This window comes from Accipiter gentilis, chromosome 23 (genome assembly GCF_929443795.1).
Source record: "Accipiter gentilis chromosome 23, bAccGen1.1, whole genome shotgun sequence".
Classification (NCBI taxonomy): Eukaryota; Metazoa; Chordata; class Aves; order Accipitriformes; family Accipitridae; genus Astur; species Astur gentilis.
The window spans coordinates 16,637,437-16,651,113 of record NC_064902.1 but is presented as its reverse complement, the minus strand read 5'-3'; the positions used below and the strand labels follow the sequence as shown (position 1 = coordinate 16,651,113).

At 50.0% G+C, this 13,677-nt stretch overlaps 1 protein-coding gene across 2 annotated transcripts in view; it reads right to left on the bottom strand.

Moving 5' to 3' along the window:
* SYNPR (synaptoporin) overlaps positions 1 to 13,677 on the bottom strand; it is a 112,069-nt gene that overhangs the window by 40,572 nt on the left and 57,820 nt on the right. Inside the window, exon 1 of one of the 2 annotated variants that reach the window (XM_049826096.1) lies at positions 4,802 to 5,000. The exons of the other annotated variant lie outside the window; for it this stretch is intronic. Within the exon in view, the coding sequence (XP_049682053.1) occupies positions 4,802 to 4,825 (24 nt within the window). The 5' untranslated portion in view covers positions 4,826 to 5,000. Of the gene's footprint in view, positions 1 to 4,801; positions 5,001 to 13,677 lie in introns of those variants that run through there. 2 annotated transcript variants of the gene reach the window in all.

Below are 13,677 nucleotides of genomic sequence, written 5' to 3'. Positions count from 1 at the left end.
AGGAAGCAAAGAAAACACAAGCAGAATGAAAAAAGCAACAGAACATGCTATAAATTCAGAATCAGGTGAAAGCTAATTATGGCCACGCTCACTACAAAGATGAGGACACAGCGAGGGAGATAGACTTATTAATTATTTGTGTTATGGTAGCACTTAGAAGCCCCAATCCTTTATCTGGGACTAGCTGTGCTATACATGGCAAACACTCAAATATATCTTTGGGTAATTGCACACAGTTTTAAGGAAAATGTGCAAATGCTCTGTTCTTTCACCTTCAGCAGCTTCTGGTTTGTTAATGCTGTTAAAGGAGTCTGCGTTCACCATCAGTCTCATTCTGAGCAGCTCGCGGAATGGTCTCATGGCTCAAAGAACAAATAATCCAGCATGAGGGTACCCTCCACCCATAGCTGGATTGGGCAAACCACAGCAAACCCCCCCCAAAGTGGGCATGAGATACATCCACCGCCATCCCCATCCCCTGGCGTGAGGGACAGACCGCTCACTGTTGCCAACAGGGACGTTTCATCCTCGTTGACTCTGTGCAAGTTTGATTGCTTTTCTAATTAAGATACATTTTATGGTAATCTACCAAGCCCCTTAGACTAAATCACTCACTTAATCTGTTGTTAGTGCCCATATGTTTACAGCTTTCCAGCCTGCTGCAGCATATTTGCTTTGCCACGGCGCCGGGGAAGTTTCCTGACAGATGAGCCGCTGTGCAGCCATTCAGGTGGCGCAGAGCCCTTCCACCCAGACAGCCTGCGCGCCGCACGGACGGACGGACGGACAGACAGACAGCCCTGGCACCCGGCGGCTTGGAGAGGAGAGGAACGGCGCAGCGCTGCAGATACAGATACGGTACCCCATGCTGATCACCTGTCTCTTCCCCTGCCTCTACAGAAGGGCTCGGCACATCTTTCTCATCCTCCTTTCTTTCCGTTTCTTTTGGGTTTTTTCCCCTCCACCGTAAGAGGTGGTACATGACAGGAGAGGAAGACTGAGGTTTCACAGTACGGTCATGTCTCTGGCCCCGGAGCTCACTTACCGAGGAGTTTCACCGCAGGTTCAAGGGCTCTGAGCAGCCCTTCGGGTGAAGGGCAACAATCACATTTGCAAACTAAGGACAAGTAGAGTCAGACCCTCCACCTGCACTGGACACGGAATTAAATAAAGACTAAGCAAGCGCTCCACAGTTCTGCTCCCGCTGACCCTGCGAGCCCGGGCAGGCGTGTGTGTCCCCAGCCTCAACCTCGCCTGCAGCCCAGACACAGAGATAGGCCCCTTCCAACTTCTTCAGGGCTGGCCCTATGCCACCGCACACCCTGGCGAGGAGCTAAATCTCTCCTTTCGGCCTGCCTGGGCTCTCTAGCAACCCTGCGTCCCGCGTAGGGACACGTGTGTGCCGTGCTGGCAGGCAGCAGCTTCATCTCTTCATCTTACAGCAGGCTGCCCGCGCCGGCTCTAGATGATGGAGCAGGGATGCGCTCAATGGGGATGGGGCTCTTGCCCATCCCCAGTCCACGGCTCTCCTCACGCCTGCATCCCATGGTGGTACCCAGGCAGGCAGAGCTCAGGCAGGGACCCGGGGACCCCAGTTCTGCTCAGACTAGCTAGGCTGAGCCCCCAGCCCACCACACACAAACATATTGTATTTGCAAGGGTGTACCACGCTACTGTTTGAAACGACTCGTGCTCAGCTTGCTGAGGGAAAGAGAGCCCAAAGGCAAAATCAGGAAAGACCAAACTCTAGGTCATGTTACCATCTGCCATCCTACGTAGAGGGAAATACTCCCAGAAAAAAACGGTCATATAATTGTACAGGAACTCCTAATCATGAGGGAGATGATGAAGAAACCACCACCTGCCATCACCAGCAGTGACAGGCAGCTGCTATCCAATATCAGCACAAATACCTCTCCCCCTGTAGAGTGCCTATTGATCTGAACAGGATTAACAAAGGTGAGGAAAGTACTCATTAAGTCTTCCAAGGACTTGGCTAAAAAAAGAGTATCTGGCATTCAGGAGGAGCCAGATATTTCAGAAATCAATATTTTAAGAGTTTAAGGACTTTCTCTAGGAACTGTCTGAGCTGCTAGAGAAGCAGCCAAGGAGGCAAGTCTCAAAGGAAAAGAAGTTCCCCAGGATCCAGGCACCCCTAAAATAATGCTTCAAACTCGTTTCAAACCCTGATGCACCTGCTAGAAGGGGACAGCGTCTCCTCCATCCCACTGGCACAAATCTCACATTTTGAGCCCTGGAGCTTGTGAAGCACTGTGCTGTGAACCTGTCCCTGCAGCCGGCTGCACCGAGCCCTGGTTTGCACATCAGCCTCTCTTATAGAGAGGATGTCGCGCTCCTGAGGAGGTGATGGAGGCTGCTCCAAGGTCCGAGAGGCAAGTGGTGGTTGGAGGTACTGAAGTGGGGAGAAGCTGCCCCCAGACCTGCTACCACCAGGCAGCTGGAGATGAAGGAGCACCACACATTGCCACGCTAGGATGGGCAAAAGGCAACAGCTGGAAAACCACGAACACTGAAGACTTTCATATGTACAACATGAGAAGCAGGGCAAGCTCTCCTGCCTCCCCTGAGTTTGTCTCAGTTGTATCCTGTAGAGATGGCATGTAGGGCTGATGGGATCATTTCTGCTCAGCCACAAGCTCCTCTGCCAAGGAAAAGTCTTGCAGCGATGGACTTAACCACATTATTCACTTTGTGCCTTACACTCCCTTGGCCACTGGCAACCTGCCTTCAGGGGCAGGGGTGAGACCTCCCTCCGTCTGCAGGCAAACCAACCATCCCTGGCCACTTTTCCTGCTTCAAAGCTATTAAGATGAGCTCAACTGGCTTCCTTAATAAACTGCAGCCCAGCTTTCAGGTCAGTCTGGCACCCCTGCTATGACGAGTTATGTGGCACAACAAACCAAAGCCTTTAGTTTTGTGGTGTAGGAAGCAAGAATCGTGCTCCTCGGTTCATGCTGCCCAGCCCCTTCCCCTCCAGGGTCACCCAGATGTGCTCTTTGACCATCGTCCTTCTGCTCACCTGGAGGACGCTGCACTGAGCCAGACACCAAGGCTTGGCAAATGCTTAACGCTGTCCTCAGGCAAGCAGGAATATGCTTAGAAAGCATGTGAGATGTGCACTGCTCAGACACCCATGCCCTCCACACCTGAGGAGTTAAACAACTGTGAAAAAGACAATTATTGTTATGTACCATGCTCTCTAACCCTGTGGTACATAACACATTTTATGCACGATGTTCTCTAACCCTGTGCCAATCACACACATTCGAGTTATGCAGCTGGTATAAATATATATGGTCCTTACGAAACAGCAATCATGCAAAACCGAAAAAGCCACGGAACCGGGTGCCTGTTAACTACATTTTCAGGAACGGAGCGCGTGGGCTTGCCTGTACAGCGCCCTGCGCCCGGCCGGCTGCCCGTGGGATGCTGCGCACCGGCACCGGCTCCTGCCCAGCCACGCTTGGGCAGCCACGGCACAGACCCCAGCAGAGCTCGTGAGCTTGCTGCAAAGGGGCACGCCACAAGATATTCCCATCGGCTGCTCTTCAGGCAAGTGCAACTATTCCGTTCCGAAAAAAAAAAAAAAAAAAAAAGCAGGAACAATTAAACTGGTCCAAATGACTAAGCAGTTATTGGTAATCTGAAATTTCTCTCTGGAAGAGTTTAGCTCGGACTGGCAGGCAGAACATCCTTACCTTCTCCAGTTACAGTCTTCTAACACCTTATTAAAGTACACTTCATGTATCTATTAGCATACCCCGGTATCATGAGAGTAGGCAGATTATTCTGGGTCTAATATGTTGATTTTCTGAGCAGGTATATACTCAAGCATGTTCTCACAGCAGCTCCAGCTTGTGCTACAACTGGAGTTTTTAAAGACTTCTGAAACACCAAAGCAATCGACTCCCATGGATACGATTCAAGTGTGAAAGAATCAAAGTGCCAATAAATTAATCAATAAAATGCTGCAAATTCAAGTATTTATTATGTAGTCCGAAAGTATTACAGCTATACATCTTGTTTTCCTCAGCCGTACTATTACAATCACTGTCTTGTACTGCCTGGAAAGCACACCCGCAGCTATGATGGGGAAAGATAAATAACTGCACCTCGCTGTTATTTACAGGTAACAAAGAGGTCTCCAAGTTAGCCGAGAGCGCTGAGAAATGAGGTTGCTGAGCTGTACAAAGCAGAGGCAGGGAGCAGAAAGTCAGAGCAACAGTCTATTGACCTGTATTAATGATGTTAGACTCTGAAAAGCAAGCTGCTTTTTAATTACTTTAAAGATTTTCTTTATTTCATTAATACATTTTGATGAGGAGCATGTTGCTGTCAACCTGCCATACTTTAGATTGATCTTTCTAAGGTAATATGCAGTCAGATATTCATACTTCAGCTTGATCAATATTAAATAGCTCTTACTGATTTTCTTTATATCAAATATTGCTGCATTATTTTTGAAGCATCTTTGATTTAAAATGCCAGAAGGAACACGGTAAATCAGAATTCCTTTACCCTTTAATCCTCACTCCCCACGTTTCTGCTGTAAAATGAAGTGCAAAACAAGTTTTCAAAGCAGGTACCCCCCTCTGCAAAGCAAAATACAAACTGAAAATATTTCAATGTATCTAAAAACCATGGAACAGTTGGGCTCAGCATGACAGTACAAAGAAACCAAACCTAAAAACAATTTTGTGGGCTTCACGGTTCCTGTAAAACCCCACTTCTCCCCCAGACAGTACAGTTACACAAATAAATAGAGATGCATATAACTTACCGGAGCAAAGATCACCATACACATTTACAAAAGGATTTATAATCCAACTTGCGTCTCCTGAAATAAAGCAAGGTTTGTCTCATACTAAAAATAAAGGCTCCCAAAAGCTTCTCACAGGGGGGGGGAGAGAGAGAGAGAGAGGGAGAGGGAGGGAGGGAGAGGGAGCGAGTGAGCACCAGCTCCTTGCCTCGCTTTTTATGAAGCAAATAAGGAGAGCAAGAAAATCAATGCCGAGAGAAAGTGAGATGATATACCAATCAGGCAGCAGCCTCAGCCTTATTTGCAGAGAGATGGCAAAATGCTCACATTATTAGACAATGACTACGCACAGCCTAAGTAGAGAAAGCGAATACTTTCTCCTCGGTGAGAGGCTGATTGCTTTGTTGTGGTGCAGGTACCACCACAGCGGGCTGGGAGATGCAACCCCTTCCTCTCTGCTAATGCAGCATCGCGTTAGTCCTCGTGCGTGCTCTATAGGACAGCAACAGTTCACAATTCTGGGCTAAAGTTGCACTAAGCTTAAAGATCCCCCAAAGCTCTGACACTTACAGACTGTCATCGGAGCAGTGCTTCTTCATTGCTGGGGTTGGGGGCTTTTTGGGCTCTCTGTTATATTTTGAGACGTCTTTCACGGCATCTCGGAAAGCTGCCCCGCAGCTGCAGCAAGGAGCCCGTCCAGAAAGGCGGAAAGACCTCTCAGGTCTCCCACACCTTACCGTGCGCTGAGCTCCTCCTGTGCTCGCACAGGACCAGACGTCCAAAGCGTCTTCCTGGAACTTGAGCTTTTGCCCTTTTTTGCATACCAGAGAAAAACCTACGGGAAACCCACGGGTTCCCTTGCGCCAAAAAGGAAAATTTCTGGGCTATTAATCTACCCAAACAAAACCTTTGCTCTACCCCTGTGCGTGTTGGAAGGCGGAGGAGGTAGCAGGAGGCAAGCTCATTGCCTCCGACATAGAGGCACCTGCTTGCGAACGGGACACATCAGCGGCAAATGCGTGCCGCTCCTTTGGAAAGCTGTCCCGTTTGCTTGCCCCCCGCAGCTGTACAAAGACACAAAACCCCACGCCCTGTCACTGCAAACCTCCCAACGAGAGCAGGACCAGGGGCTGGTCCTGTGTCTCCGCTCTGCGTTCAGGACTTTAAGGGAGCAAAATGGATCCGTGGATCCCCCTCGGCAAGGCGCCCGGCTCCGTGCTTACCCTGTGAGCCTCCGTCATCACCAGCCCATCGCCCCAGCGCTCTTCGGTGTAACCGAGACTGTGAATCACGCTCTATGCTATTTATTTATCAGGCCTGGGTTTATCACTGTTCTGCTCTCTTTTCTACACACTGCACCAAATATTTTCGAATGCATGTGACTTAACGGATGAGACACAAGGTGAACTTTCTCTTTTATTTGGAGACAGAAGTTACATGCTGGTATACAGAAACACCTGCTGGGTGACAACAGTTCTCTACGCAGCAAAATTGGAGCACAATTGCTTTTCCCCAGTGGCTTCGGATTTACATTGTGCAAGAAGAGCTGGAATTCACAGGGAAAATTGTGAAGACAAAACCAAGGAGACCTGAACTAATCTGATAATTCAATTTATCTGTTCGGGCTGGCGCTTCTAGCACAATCCAGGCACAGAGGAGACTCCAACAGCCCTTTATGAGCACTGAACCTCCCAGGCCCCTTTCCCACGAGCAGGACCCGCATTGCCACGCTGACAGATGTCACTGCTGATGATGTGGCCCCACGTTTCCAACAGATACAGCCTGATGCCGGCTGATGCTATAACGAGGAGACATCGCGGTGCTGAGAGAGTTCTCCAGGCTGAAGCACTGCTCTGCTGCTCGGTGCATTTTAACAGACGTGAAAGCATTTGCCAGCTACCGTGCACACTGCCTGAGTCCCAGCCACAAAGATTGAACAACTCAGCACCTCTGGTCTGCAGACCGGGGCAGCATTTGCCTCCCACTGCACCGTGCGCAGTCCTTTGATGCTTTATCCACGTAGAAATTGCGCTTTGCAGCCACGCTCACACCACACCGGCTGCAGTAGCATCTCGGCATTCACCTGGTTAGCATTGGCCAACACGCCTTCCCCCCCTGAGGACAGGGCTCACACATCTCTCTCCTTCTTCCTTGCCGTCTCTACAGAAGACAGAGCAGCCCAGACAAGGCGTGGAGGAGGTTTTGTAGGAATAACACGGACCCAGAGAGGAACACGAACCAAAAGCCAGCAATGGGCAAAGGTGACCGAAGACCACACAAAACTTACCACCCACTGCATCAGCACAAGGGGTGATGCTGGCTCTCCCAACACCTCTGGGAGAGCTCTTCTCCAACCTGCGGGCGCCTGGGTTGCTCCCACACATTGGCGGAGGATGGCAGGAGGATGCTCAGCCTGCCTGAGCTCCCCAGCTGATACATCTCATTGCTCCTGGCCTTTTTCTTTGCATTCAGCTCTCCAGCTGGCACTGAAACTCGCTGTATCTCATGGTGACCAGCTTCTCACTGCAAGGTGTGACAGTAAGTGAAATGCAAACACCTCTCATTTTCATTTTCCAGTGAGATAATTTTATTTTCCCTTCCCACAGCTAACAACTGCTGTTACTTAAACTCACTAAAGTCTTCTGAAAACTTTTAAAAACATCCATTAAAATAGTTTTCCAGAAGCACTTCTGGGAGCTGCTGTGTCTCAGCCCTCTAAAATCTGTGCCTACTTGGGCACCTGTGCGGGATGTGGGGGAGCAGAATGCAGTTTTAGCCAGACCATGATGAATTGCAGCAGGCGATGACCCGTCCTGTCACACACCTCCTTCAAACAACGCTGCAACAGGGGCTCTACAGCATAAGGACATCAAAGCCTGCTTTTTTTGTGTTCGAACCGGTGACACACCATGAATGCTGTGGATCAGGTCTATCATTGCTGAAAGTGGATGTGTCGGTGTTTGCTGACAAGGCAAAACACTCGTCGGGTTGCGGCGGACCCTGCAGCACTGCAGGCTGGTGCTTTCTTCAGCTTTATTAGATTCCTTTTCAAAAATTCGTCTGAAATACTGGACGGGCCACTCAGCATCACCAAGCATGAAAACAGCCGCTGTCAATGCCAGCGCTGTTATGCCATGTCTCCCTCTGTGCTGTATCAGAGCTTTTCACTTTTGATTTTTAAGTTGGGAGTTTCAAAGCAAACTAAAAAGCTTCACGGGATTTAAGCTCCAAACTCCTTTAGATACTACTGAAAAGCTGTACACATCCAGCAGATTTCCGCCAGCTTTGCCACATCACTCAGGGTCTGAAGAGATTTAATCCCCGCCTGTAGGAGATTCAGGGCCAATGCAGCTATAAGGGATGCGGTGACACCAGGAACGGCGAGGGCTGTAGCCTGGGGAGAGACTTCTCCTCCCCGGGTACAGTAGTCACGGAAAGCATTTGCACGAGGACGGCATGAGACGGGGCTGCTCGTCTGCCTCCCCAGCGCGCTTTGCTGTCTCTTCCCACAGCCCACCGCAGGGTACCTAAAGCCCACATAGCGGGAGCCCAAAAGCGCTGGTTACACTCGGACCCTTTCATTGCTTTGTTGCTTTACTCTTAACATATTGGCTCACGTTAGCCCGCAAGCCCTGTTCATGCTCGCGCGTGCGTGTGAAGATTTACAGATGCCTGTAAAATCACACACTGTATGGCGGAGATGAAGTTGTATTGGTCTTGCCATGGAGGACCTGAGCTGGAGCGAGTTTTTTCGGCACCGCGGTCCTCAGCTCTGCCCAAGGCTGCATCGCACCCACGCTCGCCCTGGCCAGGCGAAGGCAGGAGCAGGCAGCACCGCCACGGGCCCTTTGGACCACACTACTACATCTGTGCCCGCTCCACATTTGGAGGAGCTAATGAATAATATCAGAGCCTCCATCCCACCTGTGCTGTAGCGAAAACATCAATCAAGGCAGCAGTGGCTGTGTGAGCAGGCTGGAGCCTGGCAGAGGGGCTGCAGCCCCGGCTGGCGAGAGGAGAATGGGCCAACCTGAGCCGCTGCTGCAAATAACCCGCCAGCCCAGGAAATATTAAGATAGGCTGCCTGTTTGCCAACAGAGACTTTCACATTTCCCTCTCAATCTTTATTTAAATTTGGGAAGACAGAAAATTAACGAAGTCTGAGATACGTAACTGGAAACCATTTGTTTTTCTTGTGGAAATGGAATGTTTCCTAATGAACCTCCCCTCCCCCTGTGCCGTTCGGCTCTGGATGCAAATATTGCTGCGAGTTTATCAATCTGTGGCTTGTTTCACGCAGTTTGCAATGCTAATGAGTAAACCAATTTTGACATATTATGTAAGCCAGTTTCTGAAACAGAGATTCTTGGCAGGCCAAATGTAAACACAGACACCCTCTTGCATCCAATTTAAATGAGCATGTTGCTAAAAGCACTAAGGGCTTGATTCTGTTGACTTATTCCTGATTTACTCCAGTGAAAAAAAGAAAAAAAAAAAACAACAAAAAAGAAAAACAACAAAAACCCACCCTTCAATTCAATTACTAGCACAGCAGCAATTTGCAAAATGGATCTAATTTTGTAACAAGGAAACGTGCTGGAATAAGCTAATGCAGGTTGGTGACTCGGGCACCGCACAAGCATCGGGACAGCACATGATGGGGAACACGCACACCGTACCATTCCAGCTAGAGCTAATGGGGGAGATGACAGCTCTCCTCTCCATCATCCTCCCAAACCAAATTCAGGTCCAGGTAGTGCGCCATGGGTTGGATCACCCCCAGAGGGTGACTCCTTTCAACCTCTCTGCTCTTCTACCATGGCTTTGTAGGACAAGGATGTTGCCTGCCTGGGCAGCAGGCAAAGCCCAAGAGCAGCACAGGGCATTTCAAGCCACATGCTGCCCCTGCTGCAGTTACGCTGCGGGTGGTGGGATCTCAGGGCACGAGGGAATATTTGTCTCTGCCTGCACCGAAGGTCTGCACCACACCAGTGCACGGCCGGGTGCCGAGACCCCGTGAACCGCTCGCTACCTTGTCCGCCTGGCCCAAACCTGGCAACCGGCCCCACCACAGAGACAGTTGGACAACCTGATTAATGGATTATATCCAGTTTTTGTAGACTATGATCTCAGCACCAGAATGACGTGCTGGAAGGCACGTGCATTGAATGGCAGACTGCAGCACGCCTTCCAATGACACGGGGATGAGCTGAAGGTCACAAGCTCAGAGTTAGGGGTAAGAGAAAGGAGAAGGGATGCATTTTTAAAAGCCCCTGAAAAAAGAAAAAAAAAAAAAGGCTCAACCAAGGAGATGAACAGGATTTTATTAAAGTGAGGAAGGGCTGGAATCAAATCTTTCATTTGCACTTTTCCCAATACCATCTGGAGCATTTTCATCTGCCAAAAGCACAGCGTATTTCTGTCGACAAGTGGAAGCAAATAGGGTAGCAGCATACCTGGAGGTAGCCTTTGCCCTGCTAATGGCTCTGAGCATCTCGAGAGTATTTTAAAACTAAAATACAAGTGTGAAGCTGAACTGTGATGTTCCTACCACGGCAGAGGAAAAGAAAGAAAATAAGAGATGTGCTCTGCTGTGAGGTCAGGTGTGCTACTGCAGAGCATATTTATTGCATGTGTCAGAGATCCCACCAGGCACTGGAGCTGCAAAACACCACCTCACCGTCCCCTTTACAACATCAGGACGAGGATATCATTTATCATACCTGGCTCTTCTACATTATAAAGTAAAGGAGAGCAAGGCGAAGAATACTTTCAGCCTCCAAGCAAATATCACATCCTGAGCTTTCAACGATGAGAGCAAACCTGAGAGCTCTTTCCTTTGTGCTGCATAGCGCTTTCAAGCCATGATCATAAGCAGCCAAAATGCCACACATTTGCTGGCTCATCAAGTTTTACCCTGCAAGTTTGGAAATACACAGTTGCTAAGGTAATTCAACTTCTTATGGCAGGAGAGAAAACTTACTGCTGTCTAGACACAAAAAAAGAAAAGGACAGTGCTTGAAAGGAAGGCAGCTGACAAGTAAGCATCACTTGGGATGTAAACGACGGGGAGATGAGATGCCTGTACAGCCCCAGCCTGCCAGCACGTCGGTGCCCATCGCAGCACTGTGGGCTGCAGAGGAGCAGCAAAGACTGGGAAGAGAAGACGCCCTGCAGACCTGAGGGACCACGCAGGTTCTTGCCTGAACTTGTACAAATCCAGCTCTTTGCCAGCTGACAAATACCCCCCCCCCCACTCGCGCTGCCATCCCAGCACAGCGCCCGAGGTGGGAGCGAAGCCCCAAACCACATCACTGCATCGACTCCCATCCCATCCCAAAAGGGAGATGAGGGCAGAAAGCAACCAGAGTACAGACTGATGCACCACAGCACCTCCCTCCAGTTTATCTACACATGGCACTTTATAGTAACAGGCAGGCAAAAGACTGCTTAATTTCTAACATCTCATTTTTACTGTAATTCTAAATGATTTGGAATAACTCCTGTGGTGAAGTCCAGCTGTTATGCAGTGTGAGTCAATTTGGAAAGCCCTCACTGTCCATCCAAGCATCACCTAGATTTCTGATGCTCAGAAGAGTGTTACTGCCACCCCCTTATTCTTAGTGCTTTCTGCATTTTTCAACGTTAAGTCCTGTTTCTGCATGTGTTAAATACCAGGCACCAAAACCATATAAAATAATCATCTGAAGGCCAAATGGGCATGGACTGGATGATGAAAACAGCATGGAATAAAAGAGAATCAGATTAATTTCTATTGTAATTTTTATAGCTATTTAACAGGAAGAATGAAAAAATCTAATTACTGTCAACTGTAAGTTTTCAGCTACCCAGCCAGCAGAGCGCTGTTATTAAACTACTGTATAATTGCCTCTTTTAGTCTGCTTCCCACAGAAGTTGTGTTATTTGACTCATAGTTAAACTCATAATATTGGCTTCATAACTAATCCTGTCAATCGAAATCCCTGGGGGCTGGTGCAAGGATAAAAATAGCAAGGAGTTGTTTCTTCCCTCAGCTTTCTTTCAAAGCCCATTTCTGCAAGTACCGGGGCTGCGGCTCAGCGGTGCCACGAACCGTTGCAGCCACCGCGGACACACGGAGGAACGCTGCTCCTGCGGCTCAAGCAAAGCACAGAGGAGAGGAACGGGTCCTTCCAGTGGGCAATTCAGTCGCCCTGTACTGTGTGTCTGTCCTGGACAAGATCAATCCTGTCTGTCTCTCCCTCCTGACCCAAGCAGCTCAGGTAAAATACTTGATGTTGCATAGCTGAGCCCCACGGCTAAGCCCAGATGTGACTGCCTACCCTGGAACGACTTGGGGCCAGCACTGAAGTTCAGCTGACACTTGCAAAGCCTGGATGCATGAAAAGCACGGGTTTCTTCCTTCCCCAAACACCAAGCACTGGGATGGTATCTCACATACAAAACCACAGCGAGGCACCCAACTACGTGTTCAGGCACCAAAGACATCCACTGAGATATCTGTTGGAGTCTTGTCTTCCAGCCTAAAAGATTCCAGGATTCTATGAGATGAGCACAATTTGTCCGGGCACTTACTCAGGAGACTGCATAAAACACCAGATTTTTACCGATCCGAGTTCTGTAAGCTCTTGCTTACTCCCTGGGCATTGGACTGATGCTCCTTGCTAATGCCCGGCACGGTCCTTCCCTGGAGAAGACAGTGGATTTGCTGCAGACCCAGGCAGGGTCTCTGGTCAGGGTTTCACAGGGCAGCGCGTCCTCCCTGCCCGGCGGGATGGTCCTCTTGCCCAGAACACAGCGTGCACAGTGGGGCCAAACCCACCGCTCAGCTCCGGTTTGGGACGAGGCAAGATGGATTTAGCCTGGCACCCAGACCTACCGTCTCTGTCTCTGGAGACAACAACCCTGTGCCAGCGTTGCTCTCTGGTGGGCAAGCACAGAAACTGCTGAGAGCTGGCGAGGAACAGATGGGAAACAACACATATCCCAAAGTGATGTCCCAAGGCGAGGGCCCAGGGTGCCCATGCCAGGAGGGAGCCAGAGCCAGGGCTCTGCAGGCACCTGAACCAGCTCTGGAACTCATCGCGCTTGCCTCTACCCTGCTCAGCCACGGCTGGAACGGCCCCTCGCTTTGCTGCAACCGATGCATACAGCCCGACAGCACCAAGCGCACCAGCACGTTCGCTGCACCGCTGGGTCCATGGGGGAATCACAGGAGACTGCTTCAGCTGAGGTGGTTTTCCTCCTGGAAAAGCCACCACCACCCTGCCTATTACAGCCACAGGCAGATGATACTGCACCGACCTGCAGTACCGCAACCTTCCTTCATGGTCTGCAGCTGGAGCCATCCTCAGGATGGACGGCAGCAGCGTCTATTAACCCAGAAGTGAGACAAGCAGAGAAGCAGTTTAAAAATCTGTGCAGGAAAAAAACAAAACCAAAACACTTACCTACTCCCCCACCCCACAGCAAGGAGGCACCAGCCCCAGCACAACGCTTTGCAGCCACACACAAACTCTTCTTTCCCACGCAAGCCTGAGACACCCTTACCAGCACTCAGGAGGGATCCCAGGGTTAAAAAACCCCCTGTGTGCACTGTGAGAGCTTGAGTGTGCCCAGTGCAACCATCTGCGGGAACAGAGCTCTTCCCTGAGCTGCATTACTCCTTCCTCCCTCCATCACCCTATTTACTTTACTGTTTGAGACAAGATGATGCAAAAACCATTTATGCCACTACACCCGGGCTGCCAAGCAGCACCACGATGCTCTCGGGCAAACCAGGAGAGCTCCCAGCAAGCCCAGCCTGGAGAGCCCTGGTGTTCCCAGGGGCTGGGGCTTAGGCGGAGCGGGGGGGGGTCTCCCCAGGAGCCTCAACTCTGTGTGTGACTGCTTCCCAG